We start from the raw sequence: 26,819 nt of genomic DNA on the forward strand, positions 1-26,819 counted from the left end.
TTATGAGGTAAAAATTTCATTTTTAATTCAACCAAAACATTAATTAACTTTAAGTTAAACATTTATTATCTTTTCTCTTAATATTGAAAGGTACTTTATAAGAAAACAATTATTAGAGTACAATCCTAAAACCATCATAATGCGAAACATGGGTGGATGCGCTGCGATCAAGCTGGGCCCTTCCCTTCGATCCGGAAGTACCTAAAACCATAACCATTAAATCCGTAAGCATAAAGCTTAGTGAGTTCCCAAAAATACCACATACCATACATACCATTGGGCATAGGACCAACTCGCATATTAGGCCTAACCCACCATAATGGTCCTAGCCCGATCATACAAATGCAAAAGTCACAAAGACAATTAACACCTACGTAATGTACAATGGGCCTAGCCCTTCTGTTCCATGGGCCTAGCCCAACATACAAATGGGCCTAGCCCAACATACAAATAGGACTAACTCGTCAAACAATGGGCCTAACCCAACATACAAATGGGCCTAGCCTAACATACCATGCAAGAGTCACAAAGACATCTAACATAACAAAATCTAGTGGGCAACATTGGTGCCTTCGACAAACGAGTACAATGAGGTGACACACCTCTAGCTTCTAAAACACTCGAATAAATCTCTGACTGTTGGACCAGAGAATCCTCGCGCTATCAATCATCAAATGGCATCCAATTATTAATTGGATTCTGACCCATAACCAACGGTTTAAGCTACTTAGCCCATAACCAGGGTAAGACACCATTCTACACTTCGTCTCACTTGGCCCAAAGCCAAGGCCCAACTTATCTACTTCCAAGGCCCAAATCCTAAATGATATGCCAAAGCTCAACATGACCCAATCTTTCAAATTCAGCCCCAAAGCCAACATGGGCGTAAATCCAAAGGAGCCGAAAATACAAACCAGAAGCCCAAGATAGAAGTCTAATAGCCCAACAAGCCCTAAACTAAGAAAACCCAACTAATGGCCCAAACGTAGAACACCAAGCCCAAACTTCCATCTGCTGAGTACGCGGGGCGTACTCAGCTCATACACTAAGCATACTCCGTTTGGGGTTAGTATGCGCAGCATACCAGCTGGGTATGCTCATCGTACTCCCAGACCACCTTTTCACTCCAATAAGCACTTAATCGGCTAAGACAAAGTGCCAAATTCCCAGATCAGATTCTCTAAGGCTACTTATCACGCAAAGTTGGCAACTTTACATGCATGCATGGCCTAATGTGGCTCAAGGGCTCAAAAATAGCTTAACAAAGGTCTTAATACATGCATGGGTCAAGATACAACATAAAGTTGCATTTTTATGCATAAGGGACCCCTAAAATCCAGATCTAAGGGTTGAGCTTTTGAAACAACCTTTACTGACAAGGATCAGCCAAAAGGATAAAAAATATGCCATAAACAAACCCAAACTAGATCTACACAAGGAGTTGTCAAGCTAAGAAGTGTATACCTCAAATACCACGAAATGATGATGCTAACTTTGGATCTCGGAGCTCCACTCCAAGAAATGAGTCTTCAATCTTCTTCTACCACCTCAAAATGTGTAAGAACACACCAAAATTCTTCATAAGAGCTCAAAAGCACCAAAACAATGGCTAGGGTGAAATTAGGGTTTAGAAGATATGGAGGCCGGTCTAAAATGTCCTATAGGTGAGTTTAAGATACTTAAATAGGGTGTAAACCCTAAAAACTAGGGTTTTCATTTGGCTAGAGTACTCCCCGTGTCCTCCTAGTATGCCTAACGTATTCCAGGAAGGTCCACAATCCTTTTAGATTAGTACGCCCTACGTACTTCCTTCAATGCCCTTTAAACCACCAACTTCTTCGTTCGGAGTCCGATTTCTACGATCCTTATATCCATGGAAAGGTAACAAGAAGGTCTACAGTTTTATCAACTCATCCCTGCCTTAAAAGTTTCCAAAATAAAATCCAAAAACGAACATATACTTTACCGATATACCTCTTGTCCTCAAAACAAAAATCGAACTCCAGGATAATCTAACTTACCTTACCCACACCCAATGGGTCTAAATCCATCTTTCCTAAAGGCGCTAAACCTTATGATACTCGATCTTCGGTTCACCCCCCGCATTTGGAAACCATTCGGAACAGGGTAAAAGTTGTCCGAAATAACATCAAAAGTAACAACACTAGGATAAACAATTGAAGAATCCAAGCTTGTAAAAAATTTCTTAAAACCTTACTTCGATCCAATTTCATACATATTGTTGCATCACTTGAACAAGTATTAAATCTCAATGCCACGATATTTGAATATGTGGTTGGAAGACTAAAAGCCTATGGAGAACGAGTGAATGATGATGATTCCAAAGATAACAATCAATCAAAATTGTTGTTCACTAAAAAGGACCAACAAAATCAGAAGAATTAAGGTAACAATAAGGGACGATTGAAGGTTCAAATGGAAAAGGAAAAGGGCAATCAAAATGGAGGAAGTGGAGGGTCATCTAATGTCCAAAATACGTATTCAACTAATGATATGGTGTGAAAAGATAAAAAAAAAAAAAAGAAAGATCGTTCTAAAATTATTTTCTATAGATATGACAAACCGGGTCACTTTGCATCTTAATGTCCCGAACAACTCCAAAAGTTACAAGAGGAAAATCTTCTCGAGAATAGTGTTACTGATGCAACGATATTCCTTCATGAAATTGTGTTCTTAAATGAAGAAAAAGTAGTACCGTCTTAATACAACTCATAAGAAAACGATGTGTGGTACCTTGAAAACGGGGCAAGTAATCACATGATGGGAAATCATTCGTTCTTTTTCGGGGTCTATGGAGTGTCACACCCCTGAACCGGAACGACAGAAATGTTTGGGGGGTTGGGTGACTTCATCTTGTAATATCATCACAGTGAATATAATATAAACAAGGCAAGCATCATTATCACACGTACAATAATACAACAATACTGAGTTTACATCATTGTAATTGTTTACAAATGTTACATCCCAAAAATATGAGGTTTTAAAATAACAACAAAATGCAACAAATTCCACATATTCTTGATGTCCACCTACTTAACGATTTCCTGAGAATACAAGTTATTTTGAAAACGAGTTAACATATATAATGTTGCTGAGTTCATAAGCATGCTGGTATGAAAAGATTTTGTATAAATTTGTAAGCACCAGAAAATCCGATATTTTCTGTAAAAATGGTTGGAAGTATTGTGTCAAATCATGTATTAACGCATGTGTGTTTCTTATTTTGAAAATGTATAAAGCGAGTATTCCAGAAAATCTGATAGTTTCTGTTGTAAGTAGATGATATTGTATAATTGTATGATTCCCCAGAAAATTTGATATTTTCTACTTGTAATAAATGTTGTGGTCTTAAACCTAAAGACTGGTAACCAGTGTATGTATGTATGTTTTCGCAAAATAAATCTGTCTATGTATTCCATAAATTTTACAATGGGGGTTAATCTCTAGGTGAGTCATTATAACCATACTTGATAATGACTGATCCTCTTGTCGTCGCGTTTTTCGAAGGCCGACTTGTTTAAGGTAATGTTTGTCACCCTAGACTGGCCTCGTCTAACTGTAGCGAACAGCTCAGATGTGGGGTGTCACCCCCGTATAGATCTATACACAAACTCTCGCTCTCCCTACAGGAGACTCTGGTTATAACTACAGGCTACGGTTGTACACTGGATAGGTGTGAACAAACGAAATGTCTCACAATAGTCTTAACTGAATTTATGCGAATATTGAATTGCACAGTGTATATTGTTTCCATGTATGTTTTTAGTTTATTAGGCCCAACAATCATGTAAATGGGCCACAAAGGCCCATATAACTTGTAATGTATATTCCAGGCCCAATAAACATGATATTGGACCACATGGACCCAATAAACATGCAGTATGTATTCTAGGCCCACTTAAACATGCAAATAGGCGACTCAGGCCCAATAAGCATGTAAGGTATATTCCGACCCAATTTGAAAATGTAAATGACGTATTTGGTTCGTTTGTTATTACGTTGGTTGTTTAAATTCAATTGTTTATCAAAATTACTTAAAAGGGCCCACTTTTTGTAATAATGACATTTTTGGTCCATAAAACTGAAAATTTACAATTAAGGCACATTTTTGGTAAAAATGACACTTTAAGTCCCTTAAGACCAAAAGTTCACATTTAGGGCATGTTTCAAAATAAGATGACATGTTTAGCCCACTTTTAGTAGAAATAACATTTTCGGCCCAGTTTTATGAAATTGACATTTTCGGCCCAAGTTTAATGGAATTGGCATTTCTAGCCCTTTTGACCTCAACTTAACATTTTTGGCCTAAATTTGTTTGAAATGACAATTAAATCCACAAAAGTCAAAATTTACAAATTTAGCCTAATAAACCGTGATCCCAATTTGAGGCCCATTTTGTGAAAATTTACACTTTTGGCCCTTATAAAACTATGAACTTCATAAAAATCCATTTTTATTTAAAAATGAACCATTTTGGTCCTCTCAAAACCGTGAGATACATAAGAATTCCTCACTTTTGTTTATTTTGTAAATTTTTGGCCCTTTACATGATTTTTCTTAGTTTCACATATCCTTAACATGTTTTTAATCCTTTCATCCTCATAATAAGTTGCATGGAGTGTTTTAGTTTACCAATATCACCATATTTTAGTAGATATATTGAGATTTATGAAGTTCCAACCCATAAGCACAACATATAACATGGAAACACATATAATCAAGCATAAACACATAGATCTACACAAAGCAACTTGTATCCTCCCCCAAAACATAGTAAAACCGAAAATAGGGGGTATGAACTCACATTGAGTTGATGGGTTCGGTTTCTGAAGAAGTTTGAGGAGTTTTCGGCCTAGCACACCTCTTGATGAGATCTTCGAATTTTAGGAGATTTTATGAGCATGGATCATGAAATGGAGTGTTAAAGAGTGAATGATTTATCATAAAATGAAGTTAATCATCTTGTTTACAGATTAGCTTACCCAAAAGTGATGATCTTTGATAAAGTGTTCTTGAACACCACACAAGTACCCATGAATTTGAGAGGGAAATGAGATTTTCTTGAGAGCTCTAGAGAGAATTTTGGGTGAGTGTGAGAGTAAAAATGAAGGTGATGGGGTGGTGGTTTTGGCCGAGACTAGAAGAAGAGAAGGGGAGAGAGAAGTTTAGGTAATACTTAGTGGTTAATTGTTATCTTGATAGATATTTGTGGGGTAAAATGCATGTTTACATGCAAAGCAATATGGAGGTGTCACAAATCTAGCCATTTCCACATTTTTTTATAGAACTGAGAATGGGAAGAAAAGGTGAAAGAAAAGAGTGTTTTGGGCTTATATTGAATGTTCTTGAAATTATAAGGCCTGATATGAAAGGGCCGTCTTTATGGGTTTACGACCCAAAAATGATAAAGGAATTGGGTTTACAGCTTTATAAGGTTCAAGAATGCTGTTTACGGCCCAATGAGGCCCATAAATTCTTATGGCCCAAAATGTTATAGTTTAATGAATGTGGGTCCAATTAGGGCCCAAATGAGGATTCTTAGCCCAAAAGAATCATGTTGAGAGTTTATTGGTTCATTAGGCCCAATAAATGATTCCTGGCCCAATAAAGGTTTGAATTGGGAAAAGTTTGGGTTACAACCCATAGTTAAGTGAGTGTAGTATACTGAGGCTTAGGGCTTCATGAATGAGTTTTGATTCGAATAGTTGTTTCTAAATGAATAATATGTAAATCATCTAACTTTGAATTACAAGATACATTGAGAGTTAATCATCCATGGATAGAATTTCCTAGGCATAAATGCTAGTTGTGACATGACGGGATAACTGGGCGGGCTAAAGTTGGAGATAACTTTTGTGTGAAGATTAAAGGAAAAGGTGCAATTCTCTTTCAAGGAAAGTCGGGGCAACAACGATTGATGACGGGGATCTATTACATACCTGATCTCAAGACTAACATCATTAGCCTTGGACAAGCAACGGAAGTCGGATGCAAAATTTGGATGAAAGACAATTATCTAACGATGCACGATGAAAAAAATTGCTTGCTTATGAAGGTTCAAAGAACTCCAACTCGTCTCTACAAGACAAAATTGACAATTTGAATTCCTATTTGTCTTCACTCAAATCTAAGTGAGAATACATGGAGGTGGCATGCAAGACTTGGGCACATTAATTTCGAGTCAGTAAAATTAATGTCAAAGAAAGGTCTAGTCAAAGGGTTACCACACTTCAATCATGAGAATCAATTATGTGAATCTTGCTTGGTGGGAAAGCAAACTAGGAAATCGTTCCCCACTATGACAAAATACAAAGCGAATCAACCATTAGATCTAATACATGGTGATCTATATGGACCGATTACTCCAACTACCATGGGAGGAAACAAGTACATTTTCACATTAATTGATTATTTCTCATGATACATGTGGATTTATCTAATGAAAGAAAAGAGTGAAGCATTTGCACTCTTCAATAAATTCAAAGCTTTGGTGGAGAATGAAATGGGAAAGACTTTGAATACTTTTAGAAGTGATCGAGGTGGAGAATTCACATCACTCGAAATTTACAATTTTTGTGATCAACATGGCATAAAATGGCATCTTACTGCACCATTCACACCTCAACAAAACGGGGTGGTGGAATGAAGAAACCAGACACTTACGGATATGACAAGAAGCATGATGAAGGCTATGAAAGTTCCAAACTACTCGTGGGGAGAAGAAGTAAATCAATTGAAAATTTTGATAAGTCGCGTGTACACAAGAGTCCTAGTTGATGAAACTCAATACAAAAAAATCAAGAAAAAGATGCCGAATTTAGAAACTGTTCATATATTTGGGTGTCTCGTATATACAAAACAGCAAAAGTAGAATCGGTGAATCTAAAGAAGTTGGATGCAAGATCAAGACCACTTGTACACCTTGGTTCCGAATCGGGAACCAATTTTGAAGAATTGGGTTCATTCACGACAACATGCGACAACCAAAATATCGAAGCTAACGACGACTCATATACGATAGATCAAAACAATGAAACAGAGTTTGAATCGAATGAGAAAGAAGATGAAGATCAACCAAGTTCATCAAATAATGAACAAAACACATTACAACAAGAAACGTAAATAGTGACTGGTTTATAATGGTCTTCAAGAACAATTATACCTCCAAAACGATTTCAAGATTATGTACTTGATCTTGATGAACTCGATGAACTTCTATTAGCAACTAGTGATGAACCAACAACGGTTGAAGAGGCAAATAAGTAGTCGGAGTGGGTCAAAGCTATGAATGCAGAAATTGAATCAATAAATAAGAATACATGGAAGTTTGTGGAGAAGCCTACAGGGATAAAAGCAAAGCAATTGAACTTAAATGGGTGTTCAAAATAAAGAAGAATGTGGATGGCATGATTAACAAGTACAAAGCAAGGTTAGTTGCTAAAGGTTACGTGCAACAACAACGTTTGCACTTTTCAAAAAGTATTTTCTCCTGTGGCTCGAATTGAAACAATTCATTTTCTTATAGCCATAGCTGCTGTTAACGGATGGGAATTTCATTATTTATATGTCAAGAGGACATTCTTATATGGAGAATTGAAAGAAACCGTCTATGTAACACAACCGGAATGATATGTAAAGAAATGAAATTAGCATAAGGTATATTAACTCACGAAGGCACTATATGGTCTAAGACAAGCATCTAGAGCATGGAATATGAAGCTTGTTGGAATTTTAAAGAATATGAAATTTCAAAGGTGTAAGAAAGAACCATCAGTGTACCGGAAAAATGAGGGGACTACTATACTATTTTTGGCAGTTTATGTTGATGACTTGTTTGTTACAGGTACATGCTTAAGTATGATTAGAAGATTCAAGATCGAAATGTCAAAGAATTTTGATATGCTAGATCTTGGAAAGTCGACTTACTACCTTGGCATAGAAGTTAAGCAAGAAGAAATTGGAATTACAATTAGTCAAGAAGCTTATGCTTAACGAATCTTAAAAGAAGTCAGTTTACATGATGTCAATCCAACCCACATTTCAATGGAACCTAGAAGAAAGTTGACAAAGGTTGAAGATGTTCAAGAAATTGATCCAAATCAATACAGGAAGGTGGTAGGGTGTTTAAGGTATCTCTTGCAAACAAGACCCGATATGGCATTTTCGGTTGGAGTTATAAGCCAATATATGCAAAGTCTAAGAGAATCACATGGTTTTGCAATCAAACAAATTTTAAGGTAACTACGAAGGACAACTACACATGAAATAAAGTATGAGAGGACTGGGCAAAAGAAGCTTGTTGGCTATAGTGACAACAATCACAATATTGATCCAGATGACGAAAAAAGTACAACTGGTCATTATGGGTCATCCCCGATAACATGGTGTTCACAAAAGCAAGATACAGTTGCATTGTCATCTTGTGAGACAAAGTTCATGGCAGCTAATGTATGACTTCAAGATCTGTTAGGCAAATTCATGAAAGCACCTCAAGAAAAGGTGGTCTTAAAGGTGAATAATATGTCTGCAATAGAGCTCACGAAAAATCATGTTTTTCACGGAAGAAGTAAGCACATAAACACAAGATACCACTTCATTTGTAATGGTGTTGAAAACGAACAAGTGGAGGTGGAGTACATTCTTGGTGAAGAACAGAAGGCACACATTCAGACAAATCCACTAGCTCGAACAAAGCTCAAGGAGATGAAGACCTTGGTCTAGATTGAATACATTTCTATAAGGACTTAGAAATTAGAGGGTGATTGTTGGAATTCCTAAATCAAGTAGGACTCTAGGATCCAATTTCTTGGGGCTTAAGCAAGTTGGTTTTAAGTTTCCTAGTCTTATTCTTATTCTACAAGTTTGGTAGTCTAGGAGTATAAAAACATGTATAGATACCGAGTCATGGAACTATGCTGTAACAATTGAGTTTTGAGTTTATTTTCTCAATACATTTGGAGAGTTATTCCATAATTGTTTGTGTTATGCACTTGAACAATCATAAATTAACTTCATATATTTCATTTGTCAAACAATATCCTTATTTGAAATAGGACAAACACCTAAAGTTCAGCCAACTTCTCTAGGCAAATGGGTGATAAGATCATAAGACCTCTAAGAAATCCCCCCAATGAAGAAACCTCTAAACAAATGGAATTCTCCTCCTCGATCGATAACCAGGATAACTTACATGTAGCACACAAATACAATTTGTATGCTTCAAGTTTGGCGTGCGAGAACTGATACAAAATAAGGACGAAAACAAAAATGCATATAATTGTAACTTACAAAACTTACAAATAACTCATAGTTAGCTGAACACGAAATGATCCTATATTTACCATAAAACAATCTCCAAAGTCAAGGTAGTTCAAAATACTCAAGATGATCTAAACAAACACGGAGCCAATATTTGTTGCGATGGAAATGATAACAAGATACGTTTAATTAGCAAAAAGCGGAACTTTGAACCACATATACAATCATCGGTCAAACAAAAGTTTTTTTTAGTCCAGTCAAAAGACTACGAATGTTGCTGGTACTCAAAACATTTTTTCACTAGAGTATGCATTAATGCACATAAAGCCTCACCATAAATAGTCACAAACGAGCTATCAATTCTCATTTTCAACTTTTTTTTGTAAATCTCCAAAAAATGGCTACAAAATAGTCATTTTGACAAGAATGGCTTACACGTTTACTCTGATAAACTTCCCTTAGTGAGCTTTCACAATTTGGAACACCCATAAGTATTACCTTTTTTACTAGACTCTTATATGCCCAAACCATATTTAACATACAAGGCATGAATACAGCCACTATCAATAAGAACATAACTAGACCTACCCATGTGTGTGCATCTTTGAATCCTTAATGAGGATGTAAGTCTTCAAATAAATTAGTGTTATGGCTTCCCAACCATATATTAGGCTATTAACAAAATCGGTATATCTAGCAGGAAGTGAAAGTAATAAAACTAGAGCTAAATGATCAATGTCATGCTTCAAACTTGTTTCCTTGGATCTCATGACGAGACTCTCAAGTATAGTCAATTGGTTCTTAATACTTGGTACTTCCCTCAAATTGTAATAGAAAATTAACTTTAAAAAAACTAACATTTTAGCTAGTGAATTCTTCAAATATGACTCCTTGATCTTATACCAAATACCCTAGACAATAGACTATGTACAAATTTGGCCAATAATGTTATCTCCTGTGCCTAACCACAGTTGATTTAATGCACATCATCTCATTTCCTCAAGCTCTTATGGTGGCGAACATTGTTCATGTTGCTCGAGAGCAAAACCGACCAAATAATACCAATTAGCGGTAAAACAAATTATCTTCCAATTAGATATACCAAAGTTCCCATCCTTATTCCAATTAGATATACAAATAATATATAGCATACCACACCTCAACATACAATGATGATGATCCGGTAGCCAACATATTACCCCAAGACAAGTAAGACATTTTTGTTGAACAAATATATCCTCCATCACTCATTCTACACGGTAGTAGTCAAGATTGGGAAGCAATAACTAAACCAAAGAGAAAACCATCAAGTATAGAACCAATGGCCAACATGCGAGATACTGAGCCCACAAAAAATCGTAGCCAAGCCGCATAGAACTCGTGATACGGCTTCTTCATCTTGTGATTCTCAATTCTCGAATGGTTGTGAATAGGAACTGATGTGTATCACCAAATTACGCTGTTGGTCATATATAAATTGTCAATCATGATTCTTTTACGTTCATTTTCTTGATTTGGCTGTATCAATATAGTTATGGACGTTATAGGTCATGATTCATCAACCTTGTGTGATGTGGATTGTTTATTTGTTATTTACTTGATATTGTTCTTTTCGATGTTTTTTTATGTTTGGAGCTTTGCTAGCTTTGAATACATCAAATCATATTCCAGTCTCCTATTCATGGATTATTTGAATAGCAATACATTTATATGCCTACATGAATATAGATACCACATTTTCTTTACCAAACATGTGCCTACAAAATAAAATTCAAATCAAATTTCCTATTCAAAGCCACATATGGCGTACATCAGATTCGATTTCCAGCATTGATACATAAAAAAAATAGTTTCTTTCGTTAATAGGACACACAAAATTAGATAATTAGATTCTAAGTTAAAGTCGTCATCTTCCTCGGCTTGCCTGTGCTTTTTCCGGGAAGAGTAGGAATGCTTTGTTCATTCCTAAAGAAATTATCTGGATCAACAGCAGTCTTCACCATCACTAGTCTGTTAAAGTTCCCCATGAAATACTTCTCCCCGTAAACCTTGCCGGAGTTGTAACCATTCTTTCCGGTTCCTGCCATAACGCCGATGTCCAGATCTCTGTAGTTCAAGAATGCACCTCTTGGATTCTTCGATACATACTTTGTCATGAACTTATACAAAACCTTTGACTGATTAAGGTAGTTTTTCTCCAGTTCCGGATCATTGTCGTTCCAGTTCACAGAGTACTGGATCTTGAACAGGTTTCCGGCACGGTGGGGGAATGGAGTAGCGTCCGCCGGAAGTTCATTCATTTTCCCGCCGTAAGGGTTGAACACTAAACCAATCTTACCTAATTCAACCAACTTGTTGAATATCGACTTCATCCCAGATTTTGGTATCGGGGTTTGCACGTAATCGGACTTTCGTTTCAAAAAGTTAACGTTATCGGAGTGGCGATTGAGGAGGATCTCCACCGCCGTCGTGTTGACATCGAAGTTGGACCAGTAAAGTACCGACTGAACCCAGCTTACTTCCAGACAATCCTCTTTCTTCAAACCCAATTCCGGGAAGTTTTTGTTCATTATAGCCAACAATGCGTCGGAATCACCCAAGAAATGAGCTACAAATGAAGCTCGACCTGTTTTTAGTTTATTCACTGTCACCGGTTGCAAAAGAACTCGGATAAATAAACGATCGTCGATGTGAGGCACAGCTAACTGCCATTTATAAACGAGGTCCGTCGCGTTTTCTGCCACCGTTTTCGTTATCCTGAAAACAGTATTAACCGCCGGCACCGGAACTAATTTCACGGTGTAGGATAATATAACACCAAAGCTGCCGCCTCCGCCGCCACGTATGGCCCAGAAAAGATCCTCACCCATTGTTTTCCGATTCAAAATCCGGCCTTTAGCATCAACGATCCGGGCATCAATCACGTGATCAACTGATAACCCGTATTTCCGAAGCATGGTACCATAACCACCGCCGCTTAGATGTCCACCAACTCCCACCGTCGGACACACTCCGGCGGGGAACCCATGCACTCTACTCTTTTCCCATATCCGGTAATACAGTTCACCCAACTGAGCTCCGGCTTCAACAACCGCAGTTTCAGTAGCGATATTGACATTAACATCACGGAAATTAAACATGTCAAGCACGATGAAATCCTTTTCTGATGAAATATACGATATTCCTTCATAATCATGCCCACCACTCCGAATCTTGATCTGAACACCGAGTTTCTTGGCGCAGATTATGGTAGCCTGTACGTGAGATTCTTTAGTCGGAGTGATGATTAGGACGGGTTTTGGTGTGGAAGTGCTGTTGAACCGGCGGTTTTTGATGTATTCTTGTAAGACGGTGGTGTAGGAGGTGGAGTTAAAGGCGGAGCTGTAAACAATGGCGGAGAATGTGGGGACGTGTTGAGGTGGTTGTAATGTGAGGCATTGAAGGAATGATTCGTATATCGATTTAGAATCAGCAGCTCCTATATTGAGGGGAAAACAAGAAAAAGAACAAAGGAAGAAGATGATTGAAAAAAGCATAATTGGAGACATGATTATGTTGTGTTCTACAATGAGGTGATTGCCTTGATATTTATAGTAATACAATACACTTGTGGGAATATATATTATATGGGATATATGCCAACAGTGTGTTTTTATGTGTAAGAAAGAGAAATTCTACACGAACGTGTCAAAATGCTTAAAGTTAAGATATTTAGGAATGTGCAAAATGGTCAACGGGTTCGATCAAATGGAGCCACACGGAATGTACTCATGGTGCGCCGGCGCCGGCCGATGATTGGCTCATATAATCAGTGGATCTAAATCTAATTACATTCGGCGGACCAAGTCACCACTCACCGGTGGTCCATTGTTTTGGACTTTTTGAGCGTGCCCTCAAATCTCAATGGGCGATTAAATGCATCACGTAATTAACTATCCATTTTAGTTCTTTTACATTTAATTGATAGTATACAATAATATACCAAAATAATAATAATAATAATAATAATAATAATAATAATAATAATAATAATAAACATAGTGCAAAGTAGGAAATATATCATAATTATCATTGAATTACTTACCAATACAGATAGTCAACAACTTAAACTGTTTTTTGAGTAAATTACAGTTTTGGTCCATGTGTTATACACCTTTCTACATGCATGATCATAGTTTTGGAAAATTGATACAATTGATACTCATGGTTGAAAAATCCATTACATTTAATCGATAGTATATAATAATAATAATAATATACCAAAGAAAAAATAGTGCAAAGTAGGAAATATGTCATAATTATCATTGAATTACTTACCAATATAGATAGTCGACAGCTTAAATTGTTTTTAGAGTAAATTACAGTTTTGGTCCATGTATTATACACCTTTCTATATGTGTGGTCATAATTTTGGAAGTTTGACACCATTGATCCTCATTGTTGAAAAAAAACATCACCTTTCACTACAAATAAATTTACATTTAGTGGCACAAAGTTTTAATGACACTTTGTTTTTATGCCACTATAACCTACTTTTAGTGACACTTTTACTTATGTCGGTATAACTTTTAATAAATATAGTAACACTTTATATTTTATAACACTAATTTTCATATCTATTAATGGCCTATTAAATTAACATGCTACTAAAACACAACAAACAAAATTACATTTAATGTAACAAATTTTTAATGACTCATCTTTGTGCCACTAAATTTAGAAATTAGCATATATTTATTTGTGCCACTATTTTCTCTTTAAAATTTAGAAAACCACGATCCAGTTCTTTTATATTTTGTACATATAGGGATTTCATCTTATTTCCCGCTCAACTTTTTCAATCTCCCTCCATCGCGTCTGTTAACTCAACACATAGATGGAGTGATTTAGGGTTTTATACGAACGTAACACTTCCTCTACCATCTATCAATTTTTCGATCTCTTTGGAACAAACCAGAGCAATGGGTAGGATATACAATACTTGGATTCAATGAAGCATATCTTTTATGTCTTACCAAAGTGTTCATCCTAATAAGTGCTTACAAGCATGTTATACATTAAATTCCCTTGAGGATTTCATGTACAAGGTCTAAACAGGATGACCAATCAATAACCTAGGAAAAACTCAGGCTCAAGCCATTGCTTCCTTTTTGTTATCTTTTCAAAATGGAGGTCGTGTAAATTTGAAGTAATATCTTACAAACCTAAATAGATAAGATTGCATATCAAGTGTTTGTGAAAATGCCACAAGAGCTTTTTTTTTTAATTAAACTCCTCCCTTCACTTTAACTTCCATTTAATATTTACTGCTTATAATTTATATGGAACATTATACTTTTCAATTGCTAAACTTTTCACTTATTAAGATATTGTCTTGCTATAATCTTTTATATTTTAGTAGTATACATGAACATACATGGAAAAACATATATAATGATATTTTCCAAATAAATGTAAAGTTAATTTATTCAAGTACCACATGATAGAACTTTACTTTCAATCTCATGGAAAAGCTTTTTGGTAATAGATTTGTATTCGTTGATCTTTTGTTACCTATTTCAACCATATAATTCAATGAAATTCCCTTAACTAAAAGATAAAATGTGGGATGTGCTTAAAACGAAAAGGACATCGGTAAATTAGTTATTCTCCATAGAAACTATTCTGATTGTTCTAGTGACTAATATTTCCCCAAACACGTGCCTATTCTTTTAAAATTGCAGGCCAAAAGTTGTTCTTTATTTTTTTTTTATGTTAATCTACTTTCAAATATTTGTATTATGCTAGATTTGGAAGCTATTGTTACAGTTGCAACATAAATTTTCTAATGAGGTATATAATCTTTGTATCTATGTAAGGAGAATTTTCATAGGCGTTCTTGAAGCCACCTCATCCTTTACCAACCATGGATTTAGTCTTACTCTAGTTTGAACCAAGTATGGAAAATATAAATGATCACTCATGTTTTTTTTAGCGAAGGGTAATATCTATGTACTATATTGTTCTTATAACTTGTAAATTTCATCTAAATTTTCTTATCTTATATAGGTCACTCTTCAATAGTACAAACATCACACGACATGTCATGTGTCAATCATGGTCATGTGCAAAGTTTATCTGCAATCAGTTTTTGGGTTTCTTCACCAAGTACTTAGTTTAATAGTTTTAGGTTTTAGGCTGGAGGGAGTGGTGCCACCGAAACCGTATTCCCTCCCTCGCCACGTAAGCGCCACGTCGGATTTTACCACTTAAGTGTGGTTTCTTGTCACACCAAGGATGTGGTGCCACAGTTTTAGTTTTATTTTTTTTTTCTTTTTTTTTTTTGTTTTTTTTTGTTAACTATTTTAATTTAATAAAACTTATTTTTTAATAAAAAAAAACATAATTTTAAAAACATAATAGTTCATTAATTAAAAATACAAATACCATACATTACTTAATTTAAAAAAAAACCTAAAAATTTAGAAAAACAAAGTAGAAACAAAAAACCAACAACTTTAAAAAAAAAACACACTAGAAACCATTAAAAACTTGAAAAAAAAAAAAACTAGAAATTAGCCACGATTCATGTAACGGTTTTTCACTTCCTCCTTCATCGCCAAAACCACTTCAAGCTCGGCCCCGGTCATATTCGACGTGTCCATTGCTAGTATTCGCATGTCGCTCTCCCTTTGTTTCCGAAGCTCTCTTTCAGAAGCAATTTTCAAAATCTTGTCCATTCTCTCTTTTATATCCTTCATGTCGGTTCCCATTTCTTTCAAATCATCTGAATCCGACGCTTTGCCTTTGCCTTTGCTTTTTGATTTGTCTCTTCCCAATGGTCGGGAAGGTGGTGAAACTGGAACAGGTTCATCTTCGTTCAGATCAAACTGAACACGAGCATCTGATGTAGTGTGGTCGGACTCAAATGTTTTGCTGCGTTTTGACCCACTGTCGATATGTTGGTCAGATGTTTTGCTACTCAGCCATTTCCTGTGATCTTTCAAAAAATTCCAAACTTCAAGAAACTTGAAAGCCTTCAGATTTTCTTTTTCATACACTTTCAAGGCTTTCTTCAAAATGACTTCATCACTTTCTCCACTTTTCCATTGACGTTTCATGTTGTTCCACAAGTCATTAAACAACATGACTTCCTTGTTCATCTTCCCCCATTTGGAGTACACTTGATGTTTTGAACGGTATTCTCCACGGTTCATTCCTTTATGGAACCTGTGTAAAACGCGAATCCAAAAGCGGTCATGCTTTTGGTCTTTTCCAACCGTCGCGTCTTCTGAAATATCGATCCAAGATTGTGCCAACACCAACGCTTCCAAAGGTTCCCAACATCTAGCCTCCGCCTTCTCTTTTCTTTTATTCGTTGCTCGAGTGGGCTGAGTTTCTGTAACGAGTTCCGGTTCAGAATCAGAAACGACCATTTCTGGTTGTGTTTGTGTTTGTTGCACAAACTCGAGTTGGGACAAAAAATCAAATGGATTAAAATTCGGGTCGGGTTGTGGAAAAGAAGGTGGTGTTTGTGGATGTAGTTGCCCTGGTCGTTGTGGAAAAGAAGGAAACATACCGCCATAGTGGTAATACGGAGGTGAGAAAATCGGTTGATCAAATGAAGGTATTGGGATGTTGGTGTTTCTGACTGGTGTTTTTTCTTTGCTAGGTCTTTTGGAAGAAGACATTTTTTCAAAAAAAAATGGATAAAATGATTGTATTGATATGTGTTTAAAGGTTGTATAAATGTAAAAATGATAAGATATGTACATATAGATGGAGTAAAAGGTTAAAAAAAAATAATAAAAATAAATAAATAAATGGAACGAATCTTTGAACGGTCAAGAAAGAAAGGAACAGCCAATCACAAAGCGCGGTCTTTAAAGGCCGCAGTGCGGTCTCGACCGCCCCAAACCGCACCCTGGGGGCGGTGTTTCTGTCCCACGTGGCAGCCAACCGCGGTCTCATACCGCACCACACCGAGAAGCCTTATGTGCTACATGTAAAAGATTTATATTTAACATTTTTGAAGTCATTTGTTTTAGATATTGGGAGTATTGTTGTTAAACAAGTTAACTTTTGTTTTAAGTAGTAATATTGTGTTTTTCATTTATTACTTTAATTGTGTTTTCACTATTTATAATCCAATGAAAAAAATTGTAACTAATTTCTAAAAATGGATTTTTTTTGTTAAAACAAATATGCTACTAAAAACAAGAAAATTGTTTTTATTTTAGCAAACATATAGTGGCATAAAATAGTGTCACTAAAACCTAAAAGGGTTGTAGTGGCATAAAAAAAGTGTCACTAAAACTCAAAAAGTTTGCAGCAACACATCAAAAAAGTGACACTAAAGTGTTTTAGGTGGAGCGTTTCTAGTGGTATTTCTTATGTGTGTCGCTCATTCACTAAGAAGCCTTTATTGACAATTTTTGGGGGGTTTTTATGGCACTTTTTGTGTGCCACTAAATAACATATTTTTTGTAGTGTTTGGCCCTTCCTTTTGTACCGTCCATATAACTCCGTTTAAGTAAGTTCAAATTGATAATATTGTCGTTGTTTTTCCCGTTTCCAAATTTTATCTTTTTTCTTATAATATATACTTTAATTATTCAGTAATGGGCCCCATCAGTGCTACCCTACTCACGCCCATACCGACCCTTATCCATGACCTTATGGGTATAATCAGCTACACTAGATCACTACTACCATTGTCGAGGGTTTTGGTGGATGGTAAGAAAGAAACAAGGGAGAGAGATGCTAGAGTTGCAGGAGAGAGAGACATCAGAGTTGATGGGTAGAGAGAGGAGATCGGTGTTGAAATAAGTGTCCTAGTTTTAGGGTGAGAGGAGGAGGAATAAGAGATCGATGGTCGAGGAGATTGGTCAGGTAAGGTTGTTGGTTAGGTGGAGACACAGAGAAAGTGGAGAGAGTTCTAGTGTTAGAGTTGTTAGCTGGAGATCAATGGTGGATGAGATGGTCGTGGTAAGGTTGTTGGTTCCTGATGAACTCACACTTATGGTAGAAGGGTAGACCATTGAATTTATTAGTGAAAATATTAGGGACATGTTCATCGGTTATGCATAGTGTGGCTGCAGAAGCCATAAGTTCATAGTTATTCCAACCCTATAGAATATCAACATTTTTGGAGGATTTGCACACTCTTCCAAAATGTGGATTGGGAAGGACCGTTATATGTCCACATGGAGAATTACAATCTCACGAACCTTCCGTTTTTGTCCTCTATATCTATTAATGACATCACTGGTTTCTTTCTCTTCATTTGTTTATTCAAAATTATCTGTTACATATTGATCAAATTTGCAAGCTAATCAATGCACCTATTAATTACACATACGATCCAGATTTGGGTTGAGTTATATGATCATTCAATTTCGAGCCCTTTTGTGTTGAAATTATTAGACAACAGGAATATAACACATCCTAGACGAAAGCCTCACACATCATTTACCTTGTCCTCAAAGCAGTGCATCAGATCATCGACTCATTAGACTTTCGTATAGTAAGAAAAAGGACCATGTTTGGTGTATCTTGTGTTCATGCTCAAGATATAGCCTTCTTAAGGACTTAATGGACATAGAATGTTAGATCTATCCTTGGTATGAAGTTCTAATGGGTAAAGTAGCAAACTTAATCCATTAAGTCAGTGTGAAAGGGTAGATCTGAGATTTTGGGCTTTGATCTGAAAGGATTAAGCACTTATGTGACATCCCGTTGATGAGGTATTTCCAAATTAAACCCTAAGTATGATGATTTATTGTATTTAGCCCCTATGTATGAGAAATGTTACAAAATGGCCCATAGTGACATTTTTGTAACTTATTATTAGCTCGAGGTCACGTACATTGGGGGTACCTAACATACGCAGGGCGTATGTGCATGATTACCAAGCCTTAATTTTTAGGGTTTGGACCCTATTTAAACATCCTTAAGTCCCCAACCTACCTTCTTTCATTAGCCTCCAACCCACCTTCGTCCCCAAGCAAACCGTAATCCATTTTTTTAGCACTCTTAAGCTTTGTGTGTGTGTTTTTGCTACTTTGAAGGAGAGAGGAAGAAGAGAAGATCATCTTGGAGGAGTAGGACTCTTTGGATCCAGAATCTCATCACCATTTGGCATCATTTGGAGGTAAAAATCTTTGAACTTGATGAAGCTATGCATAGATCTAAGCTAGCTATGAAGTTTGTGTCCTTTTGGTCCCGTTAGTTTGGTATTTTGAGTATAAGCTACTCCAATCAATTTAAGTTGTCCTTTCAGACGTTTTGAAATGCTTAGAAGCATAAAAATGTGGTCTTGATCATTTCTTCCCTTCCATGCATGATTTACAAGGTCTTAATGGGTTAAGTAGTTAAGGTTATTAGTGCTAAGCACTTATTGGCCATGCAAGACCATAAAGTTGGAAAATTTATGGTCAAAGATGTTATTTTGGGCTTGGATTTGATTTTGGACGTAAGGACTTGATGTATTAAGCTCTTAATGAGAAAAGGGGTTGACCAAGTGTGTAAGCTGGGCGTACCAAATGTTACACTGCACGTAAGCGGTCAAAGTCCTAATTTCTTGGTCAAGAAGGGTATGCCCCGCATACAGATGAGTACACCCAGTGTACTCAACTAAGTTGACTCAGCTAGGTTGACTCGGCTTGTTTGTAGACCATGAAATTTGACATTTGACCAAGTTAGACTTATGGCTATTTTAGGTAATTTGAGTGGTATCTGATATTGGTCATTATTTGGTGTTTAGGTGACCAGTTGTGTTGTCATTTAGAGCTATGTTCTGTCAGATACCTTTTTAGACTAAGAGGTGAGTTTTCCTCACTGTACTCGTGGGTCGAAGACACCAACGCCAATCCACTAGATTATTTATCATAGTTAGAATAGTGTTATGCTAGCATATGGTTGATTAGTAAATCTGAATGATTATATGTATTTGTTGGTTCGGTGTTTATGTTTATCTATTGCATATCCCGACATATTTTGTTTGGGTTGAGGCAGTCTTGCTTTGTGTTGAAGGCCAAGACACTCGGTGTGGTCTGGATAGGCTGTAGGCCCTACGAGGCGGTCCAGTCATGCCGATGGCCCGGTGAGCGGTCTGGATAGGCTGTACGCCCTACGAGGTGGTCCAGTCATGCCGAAGGCTCATAGAGTGGTCCAGATAAGCTGTAGGCCCTACGAGGCGACCTAGTTAAGTTGAAGGCTCATATTTGCATGCTTTGTTTGTTTTGTAGTGTGTTGGTACTTTGTGTTGGATATAGTGTCTAAGTCCATAACTATATTTGGTATGTACTTGACCCGACCCGGCATGGTCCATTTGGGTTGCACTTCACCCAAACAATTTATGGATAATCTCTTGAGAATAGTATAAATTATGATTTATTAATATATTATAAGTTCTAATATATTAATATAAAATCATATTATTAGTTAGTATTAATCTATAATTAATCTACAATTAATTTAGAGATCAAAAGCATTACTAATCAAATATGGGCTATTATATTTATCTAGTGTGGGCTAATGCTTATTTGGAATTGGCTAGGCTTGCTTGGAAAGTCCATGGATACTCCATGGAGCTTTAACCCATGGATCTCATGGAAATGAAAAGACATGGGTATTAGGGTTTACATGGATGTAACCCTAATCCACCACACTATATAAAGGAGGCTTTGGTTCTTGAAATCACACTAGTTATGGTGCGTAAAGTAAGAGGTCCGATTTCAAGAAAGGTGATTACTATTCTCTCAAAGTTCCAAGTTTGTGGTGATTTGTGATTTCCATTTGAGGCATCCACACTATTGGTTCTAGGCTCTAAAACTCCAAGCATTCAACTACAAGTACAAGGTAAGTAATTCTACTAGCTTTATTTGATTCAAGTTCCTCATGCCATGCTAGATAGGATAAGAACCTTGGAAAAACAATTATTTTCATGTATCTTAGTCAGACATAGATCCAAGGTTTCTAGGGTTACTTGTACACCATAGGAGTGTTAGAATGCTCAAAACCCATCAGTGGTATCAGACCCTAGGCTTGTTTGTATGATACTTGATGCAAAAGTTGGTTTTTCAAAAACTAAAACTGTACAGATTGCAAAAGTCGACGAGTTCTGGCCAAAACCTCGCCGAGTTCATGAGTTAACACATGAACTCGACGAGTTCCTTAGGGAACTCGACGAGTTTAGCTTGCAGAATGCAGTTTCTCTTGTTTTGCTGCTGGAAATGGACTAGAAACATTACTCTAAACTAATTTTGGTGGTATAAAACTTGTTTTAGATGGTGTAATGTTTATGCTAATCCATTTACAATGGCTATTATAAAAAATTACAAGTTTTATAAGTAATTTATGATTCTTGAAATGTTCATATTCATGTTCTTGAACTTATGAAGATTAGATGATCATAGGAATTGTTTGTAACCTACTTGGTAGTTTAAATTCATGATCATTATGTGTTTTAATGGAGTCCATAACTTGTCCTCAAGTTATGGAAATCCAAAGGTCAAACTTTAATAAAAACCATTAAAAGAACACAAGGGTTATTAAAATGAAGAGTCTTCACTTTTAATACTCAATTAAATTCATAAGTTATAAGAAATGAAAAGTTTTGAAAGTTTACAAAACTTGCCCTCAAGTTTTGGAACAAGTAAAGTCATGATTAAAACTTTAGTTCCAACCCTTAGAATTTTAAAAGTTAAAATTCAACCCTTATACTCTATAATATTATAAGTTAATAATATATATATATATATATATATATATATATATATATATATATATATATATATATATATATGTATAAGATCAAGTCGTCTTACCGCTAGTACGCCTTATTCACGAAGCCGGTCTATAAGGGGGGAGAGGTATAAGGTTGTTGCCTATAAAATGGCAACTTAATGGGTGTCCACTCTCACCCATTGCTTCCTTGATCGGTGGAACGTCGTTAGCCGAACGGGTAGGACAAGGACTTATTAATTCTCATTAAAAATATAATGATAATACTAAAGTAACTAAACCTTATTAAATTCCCAATCTTAGTTATTTTAGGAAAATGTGAATAAGGTGCTAATCCATGAAATTATACATTACACTTTGTTTAAGTCGTTAGTGGAGCGTGTGTGGTTAACCGGCACACTAACTTGAACTTAACAAGGTAGGTAAAGGGTGACTTAATGTTTATCATAGTATCGATGGAACATGTGTGGTTAACCGGCACATCGATTGAGGGGTAATACATTAAGGGTACCAAGTAATTTGCATGGTTACTTCACACCTTGTTTTGTGATCCTCGGCATCCCAGTCACAAAACTTGAAGGGCACACTCGAGATTGAAACATGCCATTGAAGAAAGTTCAATGAATCTCAAAGAATCTAGGAGTTTCTAAATCAATTAAAGCCTAATTAAATATTTCATTTTTCATGGTGGAAATTGGTGAATCGTCATTCACCTACCTTCAAATATCTTATAGCTTAGATTATGGCATCCCTCTTCTAAGTTATAAAATATTGTGTTGGGTCCTAGCCTTAATATTACATTTGGGTGTTTTATTAAGGACTATCTCTATATCTAATCTAATTTATTCCCTCTTCTTTTCAGATGTCTTCCAATAACAATGCTTCTGGCTCAAACCCTACTAGCTCCTTCTCTCTCATGAATCTTTGTGGGAGAGTCATCTTTGATGGATCCAACTTTACTGATTGGATCAGAAACATTAGGATGGTCACTCGGTATGAGAACAAAGAATATGTTCTCGACAAGGAGCTGAAGGTACTCGAGCCAACTGCTACTCCTGAAGAGCTTGCTGAATATGAGGTACATGAAAGAGATGCTACAAAAGTGGCATGCATCATGATGGCCACTATGACAGCCGAGCTCCAAAAGTCCTATGATGACTATTATCCTTTTGAGATGCACCAAGACTTGATGGATCGCTACCATCAAAGTGCTCATCAAGAGCGATATGAAATAATATCCTCCATGATAACAACCCGAATGAAGGATGGTGAACCCATCATGGGCCACATGCAGAAAATGCAAAGGTATGTGGACCGTTTACTGAAGCTGAATGTGAAATTCTGCAAGGAGTTAGAAATAGACATCATTTTTCACTCCTTACCATCGTGTTATGATCAATTCCGCATGACATATCACATGAACAAGGAAGAAGTCACCCTCAGCAAACTTCAAGTACTCTTGAAGACCGCCGAAAATGGTCTAAAGGGTAAGTCGGTTGTTACTACTCCTACTCCTACTCCAACTGCGGCCAATGTCTTGGCAATCGGGCATGGCAAAGGGAAGAAGAGAAAGAACCCTTCTAAGGGTACCAAGGGTAAGACCCTTGAAGACTCCTCTTCAAGCAAAACCACGAAAGGTTTTGTCACTCCTTCTGCTAACCCTAATGAGGCTGAATGCTTCTATTGCCATGAAAAGTTGCACTGGAAGCGAAACTGCCTAAAGTACCAGCAATATTTGAAGGATGGGAAAGTAAAACCCAACCATGCAGGTATATACACTATATTGTCTAATAACTCACGTCATTCTAAGTCTTGGTTCCTTGATACAGGTTGCGGTATTCATATATGCTGTGAGTTGCAGGGACTAAGAAGAAGTGAGAATGTAGAGTAGGGAAAGATAAACTTGATCATGGGTAACAGGAAAGCTTCACCTGTCACCAAGATAGGAGTTTGTTCCTTAGTGCTAAATAGTGGGTTTACATTAGATTTGAATAAATGTTATTATTTTCCAGAAATGGCAAGAAATGTTATTTCCTTTAATGCATTGTATAAACAAGGTTTTACCTTTTTATTTTGATAATAATAATGGTAGTATTGATGCTTTCTTTAATAATGTTCTTTATTTTAAAGCATTACCTTGTGATGGTGTGTATGAAACTGTATCTGCTGTAGATAATCTTGGAAATAATGTATTGTGTATTGACTCTTCCACTAGCTTAGATAAAGCATGTTTATGGCATTGTCTTGGACATGTAAGCAAGAAACACATAGGCCAACTCCAAAAAGATGGAGTCTTGGAGTCATTTGACCTGAAGTCAGATGATAGTTTTGAATCTTGTTTGCTTGGTAAAATGACAAAGTCACCTTTTACTGGCACTTGTGCTAGGGATGAAGGTTTGTTGGACCTCATACACTCAGATGTGTGTGGACCCTTCAGAACTGCCACAAGAGATGATAATCGGTTGTATGTGACTTTTACTGATGATTTTAGTAGATATGGATATGTCTACTTAATCAAGCATAAGTCAGAAACCTTTGAGAAATTCAAAGAGTTTAAGAAAGAAGTGGAGAATCAGTAGGGTAGGAACATTAAGATGCTTCGATCCGATCGTGGTGGTGAGTATCTTAGTACTGAGTTCCTTGACTATCTTAAGGATTGTGGGATTGTCTCACAATTGACACCTCCTAGGACACCACAGTTGAATGGTGTAGCTGAGAGGTGCAATCGGACCTTGATGGACATGGTTCGTTCCATGATGAGCTGAGATTCGCTACCAATCTCATTTTGGGGGTATGCCTTAGAGACTGCCGCCCATATCCTTAATATAGTCCTTACAAAGAAGGTTGCCAAAACACCTCACAAGGTGTGGACTGGAAAAGTTCCCAATCTAGACCACATCAAGATTTGGGGTTGTGAGGCTTTCGTGAGATGCGAGACTCACGATAAGCTCGAACCCCGAAACGAAAGGTGTATTTTCATCAGCTATCCACAGAAATCCTTTGGCTACATCTTCTACAGATCCAGTGATAATGTGGTCTTTGTAGCAAGAAGAGGATTCTTTCGAGAGAGAGAGAATTCATGAGCCAAGGAGACAGTGGGAGGCAAATTGACCTTGAGGAAATTCAAGAGTCAAGTGGTGAAGGAACCTCAAACCCTAGCCCTCAACCTGAGGAGGAAATTCCTGTTGAGCAGACTGAAGAATCTATACCTCTGAGGCGTTCCACTAGAGTTAGGAATGCACCTGAGCATTATTATGGGTTCCATATTACTACAAAAAGTGAGACACTTATCAGTGATAACACACTGGTAAATCTGGATGAGCCTAACAGCTACACGGAAGCCATGGCAGGCCCTGAGGCTGCTAAATGGAAAGAGGCTATGGATAGCGAGATACAATCCATGTATGACAATCAAGTTTGGAACTTGGTTGACAATGTACCTGATCGTAAGATAGTTAGGTGCAAATGGATCTTCAAGAAGAAGACCGACATGGATGGTAATGTACACACTTATAAGGCACGACTGGTTGCAAAGGGTTATTCTTAAACTCCGGGAGTTGAGTATGATGAAACCTTTTCACCAGTGGCCAAGATTAAGTCTATTAGGGTTCTGTTAGCCATTGTTGCATTTCATGACTATGAAATATGGCAAATGGATGTTAAAACCGCTTTCCTTAATGGAAAGTTGGCTGAAGATGCTTACATGGTTCAGCCAGAGGGTTTTGTCAGTACAGAGTACCCCAATAGAGTGTGTAAGCTCGATAAATCCATTTATGGATTGAAACAGGCACCTCGCAGATGGAATCTTTGCTTTGATGAGAAAGTCAAAGAATTTGGTTTTTCAAGAAGTGAAGATGAATCTTGTGTCTATGTCAAGGCTAGTGGGAGTATAGTCAGCTTTCTGGTGCTGTATGTGGATGACATACTACTCATAGGAAATAACATCCCAACCCTGCAGGAAGTAAAGGTTTTGGCTTGGGAAGTGTTTCGCTATGAAGGACCTTGGAGAAGCTGCCTATATCCTAGGGATAAGGATTTTGAGAAACATGAGTAAAAGACTAATTTGACTTAGTCAAAGCACCTATGTGGACAAAGTGTTGAAAAGGTTCAACATGCATAACTCCAAGAAAGGTGAGTTACCTATCCAGTGTAATGCCATACCAAGTAAAACTCAGAGTCCAAGTACAGAGGCTGAGATAGCAGAAATGAGTCGAATACATTATGCTTCAGCTGTAGGATCGATCATATATGCTATGATGTGTACTCGACCTGATGTAGCCTTTGCTTTAATCATGGTTAGCAGGTATCAGAGGAACCCTCGCATGGCACACTGGACTATAAAGAATATTCTTAAGTACCTGCGAAGGACTAAGGACCGGGTCCTTACCCTTGGTGGGAGTGATGACTTGAGAGTTGTAGGGTATAGTGATGCTAGCTTTCAGACTGACAGGGATAATTTCTGCTCTCAGTCGGGCTGGGTCTTTACCCTAAACGGAGGGGCAATTACTTGGAAAAGTTCCAAGCAGGAGACAGTGGCTGATTCCACTTGTGAATCAAAGTATATAGCAGCAAGCGAGGCAGTAAAGGAGGCTATATGGCTTAAGAACTTCATCGGAGACCTTGGAGTTGTACCAGCTATAAAGGAACCAATGGAGATCTTATGTGACAGCAATAGTGCGGTTGCCTTAGCCAAGGAACCAAGAGATCATGGGAGATCCAGACACATTGACAGAAAATATCACTTCATCAGACATCGAATAGAAGAAGGAATCCTCATGGCAAAGAGGGTATCATCGGATGTGAACCCAGCA

The 26,819-nt window shown here is 37.0% G+C and overlaps 2 protein-coding genes across 2 annotated transcripts; both read right to left on the reverse strand.

The window, feature by feature from the left end:
* Positions 1-10,933: 10,933 nt before the first annotated feature.
* LOC111911287 (berberine bridge enzyme-like 21) lies at positions 10,934-12,868 on the reverse strand. The gene has a single exon (XM_023907091.3). The coding sequence runs from the start codon at positions 12,828-12,830 to the stop codon at positions 11,175-11,177; it is 1,656 nt and encodes a 551-aa protein (XP_023762859.1). The 5' UTR covers positions 12,831-12,868; the 3' UTR covers positions 10,934-11,174.
* A 2,968-nt stretch (positions 12,869-15,836) lies between these two features.
* On the reverse strand, positions 15,837-16,952 carry LOC111911223 (uncharacterized). The gene has a single exon (XM_023907003.2). It carries the CDS (start codon positions 16,950-16,952, stop codon positions 15,837-15,839), a length of 1,116 nt encoding a protein of 371 aa, XP_023762771.2.
* Between the last annotated feature and the right edge of the window lie 9,867 nt (positions 16,953-26,819).

The sequence above is a fragment of the Lactuca sativa genome, chromosome 8 (assembly GCF_002870075.4).
Source record: "Lactuca sativa cultivar Salinas chromosome 8, Lsat_Salinas_v11, whole genome shotgun sequence".
In the NCBI taxonomy this organism is placed as follows: domain Eukaryota; kingdom Viridiplantae; phylum Streptophyta; class Magnoliopsida; order Asterales; family Asteraceae; genus Lactuca; species Lactuca sativa.

Bases quoted from the DNA above. Each gene is read 5' to 3' on its own strand.
- LOC111911287 (XM_023907091.3), bottom strand. From the start codon at position 12,830: ATGTCTCCAATTATGCTTTTTTCAATCATCTTCTTCCTTTGTTCTTTT.
- LOC111911223 (XM_023907003.2), bottom strand. From the start codon at position 16,952: ATGTCTTCTTCCAAAAGACCTAGCAAAGAAAAAACACCAGTCAGAAAC.